The 11,637-nt window shown below is 48.6% G+C and overlaps 1 protein-coding gene across 1 annotated transcript; it reads left to right on the top strand.

Moving 5' to 3' along the window:
* The first annotated feature begins 931 nt into the window (after positions 1 to 931).
* C1QL2 (complement C1q like 2) lies at positions 932 to 10,188 on the top strand. Its single transcript, XM_035129829.3, has 2 exons — positions 932 to 1,744; positions 8,825 to 10,188. The coding sequence occupies exons 1-2, from the start codon at positions 1,034 to 1,036 to the stop codon at positions 9,002 to 9,004; spliced, it is 891 nt and encodes a 296-aa protein (XP_034985720.2). The 5' UTR covers positions 932 to 1,033; the 3' UTR covers positions 9,005 to 10,188.
* The last annotated feature ends 1,449 nt before the right edge of the window (positions 10,189 to 11,637 follow it).

Here is an 11,637-nt window from a genome sequence, read left to right as displayed (position 1 = left end):
TTGCCTTCTCTCCCCCTCCCCCACCCCGCAGCTGGCCAGATGTGATCTCTCTCCCTCTCCCCCCCAACAGTTCGCGCGAGGTAAAGGAGGACTCGGGCGGTGAGTGTCTCTCCCTGGACAGACCGCGCGTCTCTTGCTTGCTCATCCGTCAGGGGAGATTGGAGGGAGATTTCCCCTCTGCCGGTATTTGCAGTTTTGGAAAACGGGAACTTCCTTGGTAGAAACAGAGAGAGGGGGGGGGGGGTACCAAATCCTTTGACTCCTTGCTAAGCAGGAGGGGAGCAGGGAGGGGAAGGAGGAAGAGGGACGATGTCCTGGACGCTTGGTGAAGCGCGGAGGAGGGAGGAGGCTCAACACATCGGGGGCGCTCGCTCGTCCACCTGTTTGCGCGACGCCCGCTGAGCTGCTGCGCCCGCGTCCCGCCTGCTCGAGGGCAGCGGAGGATGTTCGAGGGAGCGCGCTAGTGAGTGCGTGTGCGTGTTTGTGCGAACGGTCTGTAAACCCCCGAGGGAAGGGACGAGGGGTGCGGAGGGGGCTGGCTGGATTGCGATGATGTGACCATGATAGGGGAAAGGGAAGGGGCGCTGTAGATGGGGGCGGGGGGCGGGCGGAGGGAAGAAGAGGTCTCCTCTACGTCAGTCAAGTCTAGTCCGGGGTCTCCCTCCTCCTCCAGAGGGATAAGCGGCGGCGTCTCTTACTCCTCCTCCTTGTCCTGCTTCCCTCCTGTCTTCGCATCTCAGTGATGCCACCATGAAGGGCATCGGTAGAGGCGGAGGGTGCCCCCGGGAGGGTGCCACCCTGACGGGCTGATCGGGACAGGAGGTGGCCTCTCGCTCGCCCCGGGCTGGGGGTTGGTTGGCCGCGACTGACTCGTCTTTCTCCTGCTTCTTCTCTCCCCCTACCCCGGCAGGCAGGCTCGCCGTCGAGAGAAGTCACCATTACTTCGCCCAGCAAGGAAGACCTGTTGGCGCTCGCTGCCCGGCTCTGGCAGAGGAGGAAGCGGCTGGTGGCCGCCGTGGGGATCGCCTTGGCCATGGGCCTCATCCTGCTCATCGCCGTCCCCATCCTGGTGCAGGCGCCGTCCAAAGGCCAGGCGCACTACGAGATGATGGGCACCTGCCGCATGATCTGCGACCCCTACAGCGCCAGTAGCGCTGCCGCCGGACCGTCCAGCCGCCCCGGAGGCACCACGGCCGCCCTCGAAGCCATACAAGAGCTGAGCGCCAACCCGCCGCCGCCACCGCCGCCCTTCATCCAGGGACCCAAGGGCGACCCCGGCCGTCCAGGCAAGCCGGGGCCGAGGGGACCACCCGGGGAACCGGGTCCCCCGGGCCCTAGAGGACCCCCAGGCGAGAGGGGCGATTCGGGGAAGCCGGGACTACCGGGGCTGTCTGTGCCCGGCATCGGGGCCACCGGAACTGCGACGACGGCTGGAGGTGTGGGCTCCGGCATGGGAGGCAGCAGCAGCAGCAGCAGCCCGGCGCCTGGAGGAGAGGTGACGGGCGCGCTGAGCGCTGCTTTCAGCGGCCCCAAGATCGCCTTCTACGTGGGCCTGAAGAGTCCCCACGAGGGCTACGAGGTGCTCAAGTTCGACGACGTGGTGACCAACCTGGGCAACCACTACGATCCCACCACGGGCAAGTTCACCTGCCAGGTGCGCGGCATCTACTTCTTCACCTACCACATCCTCATGCGCGGAGGCGACGGCACCAGCATGTGGGCGGACCTCTGCAAGAACGGGCAGGTGGGTGCTGGGCAGCTGCCACGGGCCAGCGGGGGACCCTGTCTTCTCCTCTGTATATGCGTGTTGAGGGGATGGTCCGGGGACAGTCTCAGACCCCACCTAGTTAGCTTGGAGGCATGGATGGATGGGGGTAGGGTGGGGGGATAGCTTCTCCGACGGTGTCAGCTAAAGGGAATGCTGAACTTGGGGACAAGGGGAGCTTTGGGGCTAGTCCAGAATGTGTGACGCCCGGTTGGCTCTTGGACTGATGGCTGTAGCCTCACAGATCGAACGACTGGGCGAGGGCGAGAACTTTCCTATGATCCGATCTAAACTCAAAATACATCTCTCTCGCGTGGTCCAGTCAGCGATGTGTTAACAAGCCCTCCAGATATCCCAGCCGGAAAAGGGGCTCCCGATTTTAGTAAGGAAACTCCCCCCCCCCCTTAAAACCTCACTTCGACGAGGCTCCTAAATTAAAAGATTTGACAAAAGGAGGTTCAAGATCAAGATATCTCGATGAGCTGTGCCGCTTGAAGTCAACTGCCGATTAGGGGACTATTCTGGTGGATAGGTATTTCAACTATAAAATAATCTTATCACACGCACCCAGAGTACCCCAGTGGTGCAGCTAAGTAATTTAAGACTGGGGTGAAGTCTTTTTAGATAGTAATGTGTGTTGTTTTCCACTTACCTCAAAATGTGGTAAGAAGTCAGTCCTGCTGCCTTTGGAGACCCTCTTAATCCTTATGCCTAGAGCAGCCCTGGAACTCTACCCCAAAGTCCTGCCCTGATGGCAGGAGAATTCCCAATAATTCACCAACTTCCTTCTTGAAACCAAGAGATCTTGACACCTGAGCTCAATGACCTCAATACATCCCTAAATGGAACCCCCAACCCCATTCCCAACCAAGAGAACTTCCTGCCAAATTTTCACCAATGGGAAGTCCCATAAATGCAGGGAAATGTGCATTTGGATATTTGCACAATGGGAGGGCATTTGGCATAGACAAGTTGAGGGCAGAAGAATACTTAAGGGTCTTCCTTCCCACATCATCTTCACTCCAAATTATCTTTTCCAATGTCTTCCTGAAGGAAAAAAAAAGGATATGTGTGTTGGGTTTTGGTTACAGGCATTGTTATGCAATACAGTTAAACCCTCAGGGAGTCATCTAAGAGAAAGTTTGCATGAGATCTTTAGCACTCAGGCTTCATTTTGATGGGGACAGGGGCGGCCATCTGTTCAAATGAGAGCTGAGTACAGGACTTCATTCAACCCACATGGAGACTCTTGATCCCCTTCCTTGCCCTTCCTCCTGCTTAAGATTTCATCCTTGGAGACTGGCATACAGGCTTTCTGCTCTCACCATCCTGAACTTATTGAGATCTTCCAATCATGTGAGGAGGGAGGTGTTGCATCATGCATGTCAGGGCCACCATCTGTGAAATCTTCCTTCAAAGAGAGGCCTCACAGCCTGGGGACCTCCACCCAAAAGGAGACGGGTAGGCTAACATGTGGAGATCTGACAGATTTGAATAGCTGCATGTGAAGTAGAGACATACCCCCTGATTGTATGTGTGAATATAGAAGCTTCTCAGGCTGTTGTCTTTGCTGCATCATGGAAACTGTGGCATGTCCTCTCCTCCAGTTGCATGTTCAAGGTTGCACAGCTAAGGGAGCATGAGTTGTCACAGCAAGGAATCCCCCCTCCCCATCCCCACCCCTCCCCACCCCTTCTCTACATAAGTGCCTGGAAACTTCCATTTCACTGTATCTGAAGAAGTGTGCATGCACACGAAAGCTCATACCAAAATAAAAACTTAGTTGGTCTTTAAGGTGCTACTGAAGGAATTTTTTTATTTTACTTCGATCCAGACCAACACGGCTACCTACCTGTAACCACAGCAAGGAGAAACAGTTTTGGATCTTGTAGTAGCTATGCTCACCATGTTTCAGAGATCCAGAGACTTCAAGCCAATCCCTGCTTATTTATTCAGCATGTATGAAATGGTCAAGAGTGAGCAGAACAAGCATCTGATGTCACCCCAAACATAATGGGATGCATTCAAAGTAGTGCTAAAGAGAACTTGCAAGGGAACTTTCTCCTCTCTCCTCTGTTCTCCCTTAAATCTATTCTGGGTTTTCCCCTAACCCTGCAAAGTATATTTGGGGACAGGGCAGGGCAACTGTGAGGGGAAGAGATTGGATTGGGGTGTGTGTCATTTTATACTAGCACTAATCCTAGTTGAATATCACCCAATCCTTTTTCACGGAAGCAGTTCACGCATTCAGCTCAGAGTCAGCAAGGGATAGAGCATGAGCTACACTTGCTGTGAGGAGGCTGCTGAAAGTGCCCCACCCTCAGCATGATGTGTAATCCTCATTCTGGCTGTGACATCTAGGGCAGGGATGGGGAGCCTGGACCGTCCTGGTGCTGTTGAACTCCAACACCCATCACTCACAGCCACCATAGTTAATGGTCGGGGTGCTGAGAATCATAGTCCAGCAAGATCTGGAAGGACACAGGTTTCCCGTTCTTGATCTAGAAGTACCTACTCCATGGATTATCCATCTCTATGCTGTGAGTCTCCATGCCTCTGGTCCAGGTTCCTGGCCACTAGAGATGGTGTGGAGACTCACAACATGGTGGTAGCAACCCATTTGATAAGTAGTTCTAAGTCATTACAGCCATGATGAGGACCATTCAGAATTTTGGAGAGCACCTCCATTTGGGGGTAGTTCTTGAAGTACATGGGATGAAGGCAGAGGGGGCACTTCCCCATTGCATGGATCCACTTACCTACTGTTTTCAAAAAGGCATGGGGGAGGATTTGGCAAGAATGGGGAAGAGTTGGAGTTAGTGAGGCTCATGGATTTCTAAACTGGGCTCTTAATTGGAGCGTTGGTAGAAAGTGTAACTTGCAATCCTACCCCATGCAGGGCATTAACCTGACCTCTGGTTGATCATGTTGTTGCTGCTTACATGAAGGTAGAAAGGGAGGAGAGAGGTGGCAGATGAGTGGAGAGCTAATCAGGCACTTCTGCTGGTGTGTTTGCATTGTGCCTACCTCCCCCCTCCTCCCCCCTCTAATTCCTTGTAAGTGGCAGCAATGTGACTGAGTGGAAGTCAGGTGAGCTCTGCTGCCCCACTTTGCTGTCCGTTGCTGCTTCTGCAGGCAAAGCAGATGCTCTGCTCCTGAGCTATGGTCCCCACCCATAGAGCTATGGCCATCATCACTGTTAGACAATGGAGACATGCTAAGAAGGAGAATTTCAGCTTCAATATCCTCTCCTCTGCACTCAGAAAGAGATCCTAAGATTGTAAATTTGACCCTCCCATTTATAGGGTTGGAGGGGCAGGGAATGAGAGCTCAAGCTAGGACCTTCAGTCCAGGGGTCCAATAAATTTTTTAATGGAGGCCTGGTGGATCCTGTCAATCAAAGCTCACTAAAGCTTTACGCTAGGATACACTGAGATCTCCAATCTGAATCCCTTGGCCTAGGACCCAGATTTTGAGATGGAGTTGAGGAGGCATTATCCATCCATCAACTGATATTCTTACTCCAAGCTCTGCCACAATTTGAAAGGGGGACAATCCCAGTGTCACTACACAGCTTCTTTTGTAGATAAAACAGGCACCCATTACCTAGGATCTTCAGCAGGTAGCCTGGGGTCACCCTGGAGGCAAAGTCAGCATCTTGACTCCCCAGTGACTCATTTATGTGGAGAATTCTGTGCTCTGTGCTTTCCCCTTTGGCATCTTTTCTCAATCCATGCTCAGCCTGAAGAGCCTAAGTTCTGATACCTCTGGTGCTTCCTGGCTGTCTTTGCCACTTGATACTATGGTGGCTTCTATTCCTAGAAGCACCCTAGTTCTATGGCTCCTCTTCCTCTGTGGACAGGAAAGGTTGGCCCACCTGCCAAAACTGAGCAAAAAGAGAGGAGGATGTGCTTGCATGATCCAAGAACTACCACAAAAACATTCACTCTTGTTACTTACACTTGGTGGGTGCAGCTAGGGTTGGACCTTGGGGTTGAAGCCAAGGATCCCATAGTGCAAGGGACTTCCTAGTGACCACCCACAGAATGGCAGATGATGGATGAATAGGCTAACATTCTCTGCATCAGGACTTGCATTGGCTTGGGCATGCCAGGACCCACTGGGCCAGACACTGTTCATCACAGCATCCTTTATTTGCTTTTAAGTTTCAAAAGCATTTCGTAGTCATTGGGTGGGTGGGCATATTCCCAAGCAAATGTGTTTGCTATCAAGGCTGCAGAAGTAAACCCCATTTTATTCCTGATGTCTTAAAGAGAGGGTGTGAGACCATGAAAAGCAGGGTGTAAAATTGCCTGCGCCACTGTTTACACTTGCAAGTCCTTTCTATATGTGGGGATAGAAAAGAAGTGGAGATTCCTTCCTGCTCAATGGTGTTGCAGGATGGCCCAACTCTGTGGTGGCCATCAGTCTCTGGCCTCAACTCACTTTTGATTTACACACTCCTTTTCTCCAGAACCATGGACAGCTCTCTTGAGCCCTCCAGGATCATTGACTACACGGCCATGCTAAAACCAATGTGGATTCCGTTCTCAGAATCTTAACATTTCTCACTTGCTGCCAACTGCAGTTTCTTCTGTCCATGATTTCATGGATATGAATTAGTAAGAAGGAAAGTGGAAGGCTTCATAGATAGATGTGACCAACTCCTGTAGAGAGGCAGGCCTAGGGGAATGTTACCACCTCTGCACTCTCATGGGTGTAACATTTCTACCCAGGAATTCCTCACACCCACAAGGTCCCCTCCTGATTTATTACTACATTTATATCCCATCTGTCTCCTGTTATGGAACCCAAAGCAGTGTACAAGTAGTTTCCAGATGGTCACCCTGACCAGACTCAGGCCTGGTTAGCTCCAGCCTCTTATGCCTCCAGACCACACCATGGAACCTTTCTGCATTAGACACTTTTCACTTAGTAGGAAATATGATATCTCTCTCATTTGGAAAGCAGCAGCTATTTGAGTAAGGCTAGTGCCCACAGAAGGATGGGCATTAAAGGGTGGAAGCTTTGCTGTGTAGTCACTTGGGCAGGGAGATAAATTACACCAAGGAAAGAAAGTTTTCCTTTGTTGCCACAGAATGGACTGCACCCCTGAGCATGTGTAAGGTGCAAAAAGGTGGGGAGAGGGATGAAACTTGCAGAAGTGAAACACAAGAGGAAGAGGAGCCTGTGAGGATTTAAAGGAAGGAGGGGAACACAAAGGAGAGGCCATCAAGAAAGGGAAATGGTCACTAATTCACATAGCGGTGGCAACGCAACATATTGAAGTGCTCTGATACATGTTTGAGCATTTGTAAGTCTGGTTTATAACAATAGCAAAAGAGATCAATACAGTGACTTCACCTTATCAGCACTACATTAAAAGGAACCTTCATAGGTTATTGCAAAAGAACTTTAAATATTCAGGCCAAGGAAGGAGAATGCTATTGAGCTGTCCTGGGACTCCTGGACTGTCTATTCATCTGTCAGAGGATTATATTGTATTGCATCTCTCTCTCTCTCTCTCTCTCTCTCTCTCTCTCTCTCTCTCTCTCTGTAAAGAAATGTGAAGAGATGTATATTTTGAGATGGGGCAACCCAGTTGAATGGGCAAGGTGTTGTTGTTGTTGTTGTCTCCTTGAGGCTCATTTTATAGAAGGGTGGGGGTATATAGCTTCAAAATAAATGACTCATAATGAATATTGTACGACTTTAAATAGTAATGGTTGCCCCTGAGGAATCCTAGGCACAGTCATTTGTTAAGGGTCCAGAGAGTTGTTAGGAGACCCAACCCCTCTTTCCAGGGAACTCTGGGAATTGTGGCTTTGTGAGGGGAATAGAGGTCTCCTAACAACTCTCAACATCCTTAACAAACTATGGAAAGCCATGGCTGTTTAAAGTGATATGATTGGGTTTAAACTATATTGTGCAGTTGGGGCCTAAATTGAAATGACAGAAAGTGAGGAAAGCAAAAGCATATAGAAGAGAAGGCAAAGGAGAGAGTGAAGAGGATGAAACCATGAAAGGCTTTATGGAGATGGAATGAGAGAGAGAGAGAGCGAGAGAGAGCGCTAGTGTGGCAGTGAAGGAGAATCATGAGCTGCAGAGAGGTGTGAGGGGAAAGACCACTGCATGGAGATGTTTGGCAGTGGAATAAAATGCCCAAGGAGCCTCCATCAATGGAAGTTTTACGAGACAGGCTGAATGGGCATCTGTCTGTGAGGATTCGAGCGAAAAGAATATTGCTAGTCAAGGAGGTTAAACTATATGTCTTTTACTGTCACATTCAATGTTCTCATTGTATACAACAATGGAGGGAAAGGAAAAAGGAGGCGATACTGTTGAAAAGTACAGATAAGAGACAGTGTAAGAGAAGAGAGGGTAGGAAAGATGGAATCTTCACTGTGAAGGGCAGACATATTGGGGCAAATGGGGAGGGTCAGAATAGGGTTCATATGAAGGGATGGTAATAAGTAGGGGTGGCCCTTCTCTCCTGAGAAATTTCACTGGTCATGGGCACTGCTGTGAATTTCCTTAAACCTTCTTTGATGTTTTACCTGAGGAGGTATTTCCAAATTTGCTTTGATGGGATGTGTGCAGCTTTCAGTGTTATCGAAGCTGTCTTTTGGACACCCCTTTGAGATTCCCCCAGGAGCTTTGCCAGTGGAGGAGGGGATGCTCACATTTGCTTCAAACCCCCCTTTTAGGAGTCGTTTTTGTATGGCGCATTGAAGAGAAGGAGTTATAGTAAGATAGCAGGAAGGGGTGCATTTGGCATGAAGGGGGGGAGAAAATTATTTGAACTTATTTTGGCATCTGAGCCTACCTTTCCGTGACGAATCATACACGAGGCATTATGCAGATAGAAATATTGGTCCAGCTGCTGATCTTGAGCATGGGGAATGATGCTTGCATGAGAGGGGAAGGGAGTGTGTGAGGAGAGCGTGGGTGGGAGTGAGGGGTGGGAGAGAAATGCATAGTAGAGAAGGCTTGAGGGCAGACCACGGAAGCTGCAAGGAACTGAATCCATCTTCCCTTTTGGCATGATGTGCTTTTCAGGTGCGGGCGAGTGCCATTGCTCAGGATGCAGACCAGAATTACGACTACGCCAGCAACAGTGTGGTGCTGCACCTGGACTCTGGGGACGAGGTGTATGTCAAACTGGATGGAGGCAAAGCCCACGGAGGCAACAACAATAAGTACAGCACTTTCTCTGGCTTTCTTTTGTACCCCGATTGACAAAGCCAGGTGCACCAAGGCGTGGTCCTTCGCCTCATCCCCCTGCCATGCCTTTCCTGGGGGTCTGCTCTTCAGGTCACTTTAAGCTTCATTCTAAACAAACTCTTACATTTCATTGATTGAAGTGTGGAAGGGAAACAAACGACTTTCCCCCCTTCCAGCCATTGGTGTGTTCTATCTTTTTGTGTGTATCCTGTTGTTCTATGAGACGAGCAGGGCTGAAAGCAGTAACTGGTTAATCAGCACCATGAATCAATCCCTTCATTTATCACATTTTCTTCTACTGTGGAGTTAAATCCTCACTGTCTCTGGTGAAAAAGGTGTTCCGGTACTGATGGAACCATTGTTGTGCAGTTATCTGCGTAACATCCCAGGATTTGAAGGGTATTTTCAGAATTGCCTCTGTTGCTTAATTATGAGACTATGTAGCCTTCATTAAGCAGCCTTGCCTCAGAATCTGTGCTGAGATATCACAGCACCTGATTTTTTTGCCAATCTGTTAGATAGAAATAAAACAACATTGTACCACATGCAAGCCCATATTGTTGAGCCACCAGTATGATCAATAAATTACCAGCCCAGCTCTCCATGATCGCAGGTGGCTTACAGTCTTGTTGTCAGAAATCCTATTCCATTGCTGGAAATAAGTCTGGACTCAATCTCCAACTTCTGATGAACAGAGTGGGTGCCTTGCCATTGAGTTAAGAGTCTCTCTGTTGATTCCATAAGCAGTTAAAAAGAAGGTGTCCATTGACCCAACCAACTTCTTTAATCAGTGGGTACTGCAGCCATTTGTGTTCTATCTAAAACCAACCAGGCCACTATATGTGTATGAAGGACCCACGGCAGAAATGTTCACTTATACACAAAGCAGAATGGATGGACCTTAGCACTTTATTTCTCTTTATGTACAATCATTGCTTTTACTAACCGTCTGGAGAACAGGACAGAATTATTGTGACACTGCATTGGCCGTTCGTTATGCTGCTTTGTATGTAGGGGATTCAGATATAACCGTTTTGATTTATACTCTATAAATATATATTTTATTTCTTTATTTCTTTCATCCACCCTTGTGCAATGCAATACTTGTGTGGGTGATGGTATTGAAAAGTTTAATCTCCTGTCTTAAAAGCAAATGAATGAGCAAAAGAAAAAAAAAATAACACATTAAATTATCTTTTTTGACAATGGTTTTCTACTGTGTCTCTCTTCTAATGTTGCCTAAGGGAAGGGAGAACAGCTGGTGGAATGGGAGCGAGAATTAAAAAACAACAACTCTTTAGGGTGTATGTGTTTGTCATTGAAATCTCTTGACCTATTGGGGGACAACCTCCCCTTTCTCTTTGCTGGCAGCACTGCCCAGTCTGGATAATAATGAGCAGGCTCATGAACTTCTTGAATATAAACCTGGAGTTTGCTTTCCTGGCTCCCTTGAATCAAAGCAAAATGAGGGACCCATTAGCACAGGGGTGGGAAAGCTTGTTCAGATTCTGGGTAGCCAGCGGTGGTCAGGGCTCGAGGCCCAAGTGGGTGAAGCAACTCATATGAATTTACCTTTGTAAAGGTAAGTTTCTACATTCTTCCCTATCCTCCATCCAGGCAAGCAAGGGGCCTGGTCAGAGTTCAAGACACCTTCCATTCAAGCAAAACCACTTGGGGGTGAAGTAGGATCCATAAGGGGCATGGCTTGGAGAGCAGGGAGGTGGCTGGGATTGGAGTGTGGCCTAGGCAGAGTTGTGATGGCTAGGTAGAACCCACACCTACATTAAGGAGTATGGATGTGCTGGATACCCTCTGTCCATCCTTCTAGTCCGGAGTACACAATCACAATAATAATATTGGGAAGGGGAAAGGTTCCCCCCCCATATTAGATCGAGAACCAAACATTAAGCCTGCAATCCTGCACAGGCTTACTAGCAAGTAATGCTCATTCCTGTCAATGACACATACTCCTGAGTAGGTGCATATACAATTGTGCTTTGTGAACATCTGCTATGTTGCTGTACACATGGGAAAACGAGGAATAAAAATGAAACAAAGGGCCACAATCTACCAGCATGATCTCCTGTCAGCGTTTATTACTGGATTCCAGTTTTCAGCTGATGTTGTTTTGCCCAGAAAGAAGCAGTGATAAGTAGCCTGTTCAACAAATATAAGTTTTGATGTGGAACTTATTGCTACTTAATTATATATATTTTTTTCTTTTTAAAAGTCAGGCGTATAAACCTCTTGCATGCAGTTTTGTTCTTGCAAGGTAGTGTGGAGAATGGAGCCGAGGCATCTGTTCATGTACGCATTCAAAGGAAGTGGGAAAAGAAATGAAATAGAAGCTGACATTGGGTGACAGGCTTCATTGAAAGAGGGATGTGGGAAGAAGCCAGCACCAAAAAATAGAGGGGCGGGGGAATCTATCACCACAAACAGGTGCTAGGAAATCTATCTATCTATCTATCTATCTATCTATCTATCATCTATCTATCTATCTATCTATCTATCTATCTATCTATCTATCTATCTATCTATCATCTATCTATCATCACAGTATCTCTAATTTCCCTTCCTCCAAACAGAGTTCTTAGGAGAACCCTATTCCCTTCACAGAACTACAGGTCCCAGAGTTCCCGGGGAAG

The sequence above is a fragment of the Zootoca vivipara genome, chromosome 1 (genome assembly GCF_965207765.1).
Source record: "Zootoca vivipara chromosome 1, rZooViv2.hap1.1, whole genome shotgun sequence".
Lineage (NCBI taxonomy): Eukaryota > Metazoa > Chordata > Lepidosauria > Squamata > Lacertidae > Zootoca > Zootoca vivipara.
The sequence above is the reverse complement of the archived record's forward strand: the minus strand, read 5'-3'. Positions and strand labels throughout refer to the sequence as shown.

Bases quoted from the DNA above. Each gene is read 5' to 3' on its own strand.
- C1QL2 (XM_035129829.3), top strand. From the start codon at position 1,034: ATGGGCCTCATCCTGCTCATCGCCGTCCCCATCCTGGTGCAGGCGCCG. The intron at 1,745-8,824 runs GTGGGTGCTGGG...TGTGCTTTTCAG, and splicing joins ACCTCTGCAAGAACGGGCAG to GTGCGGGCGAGTGCCATTGC.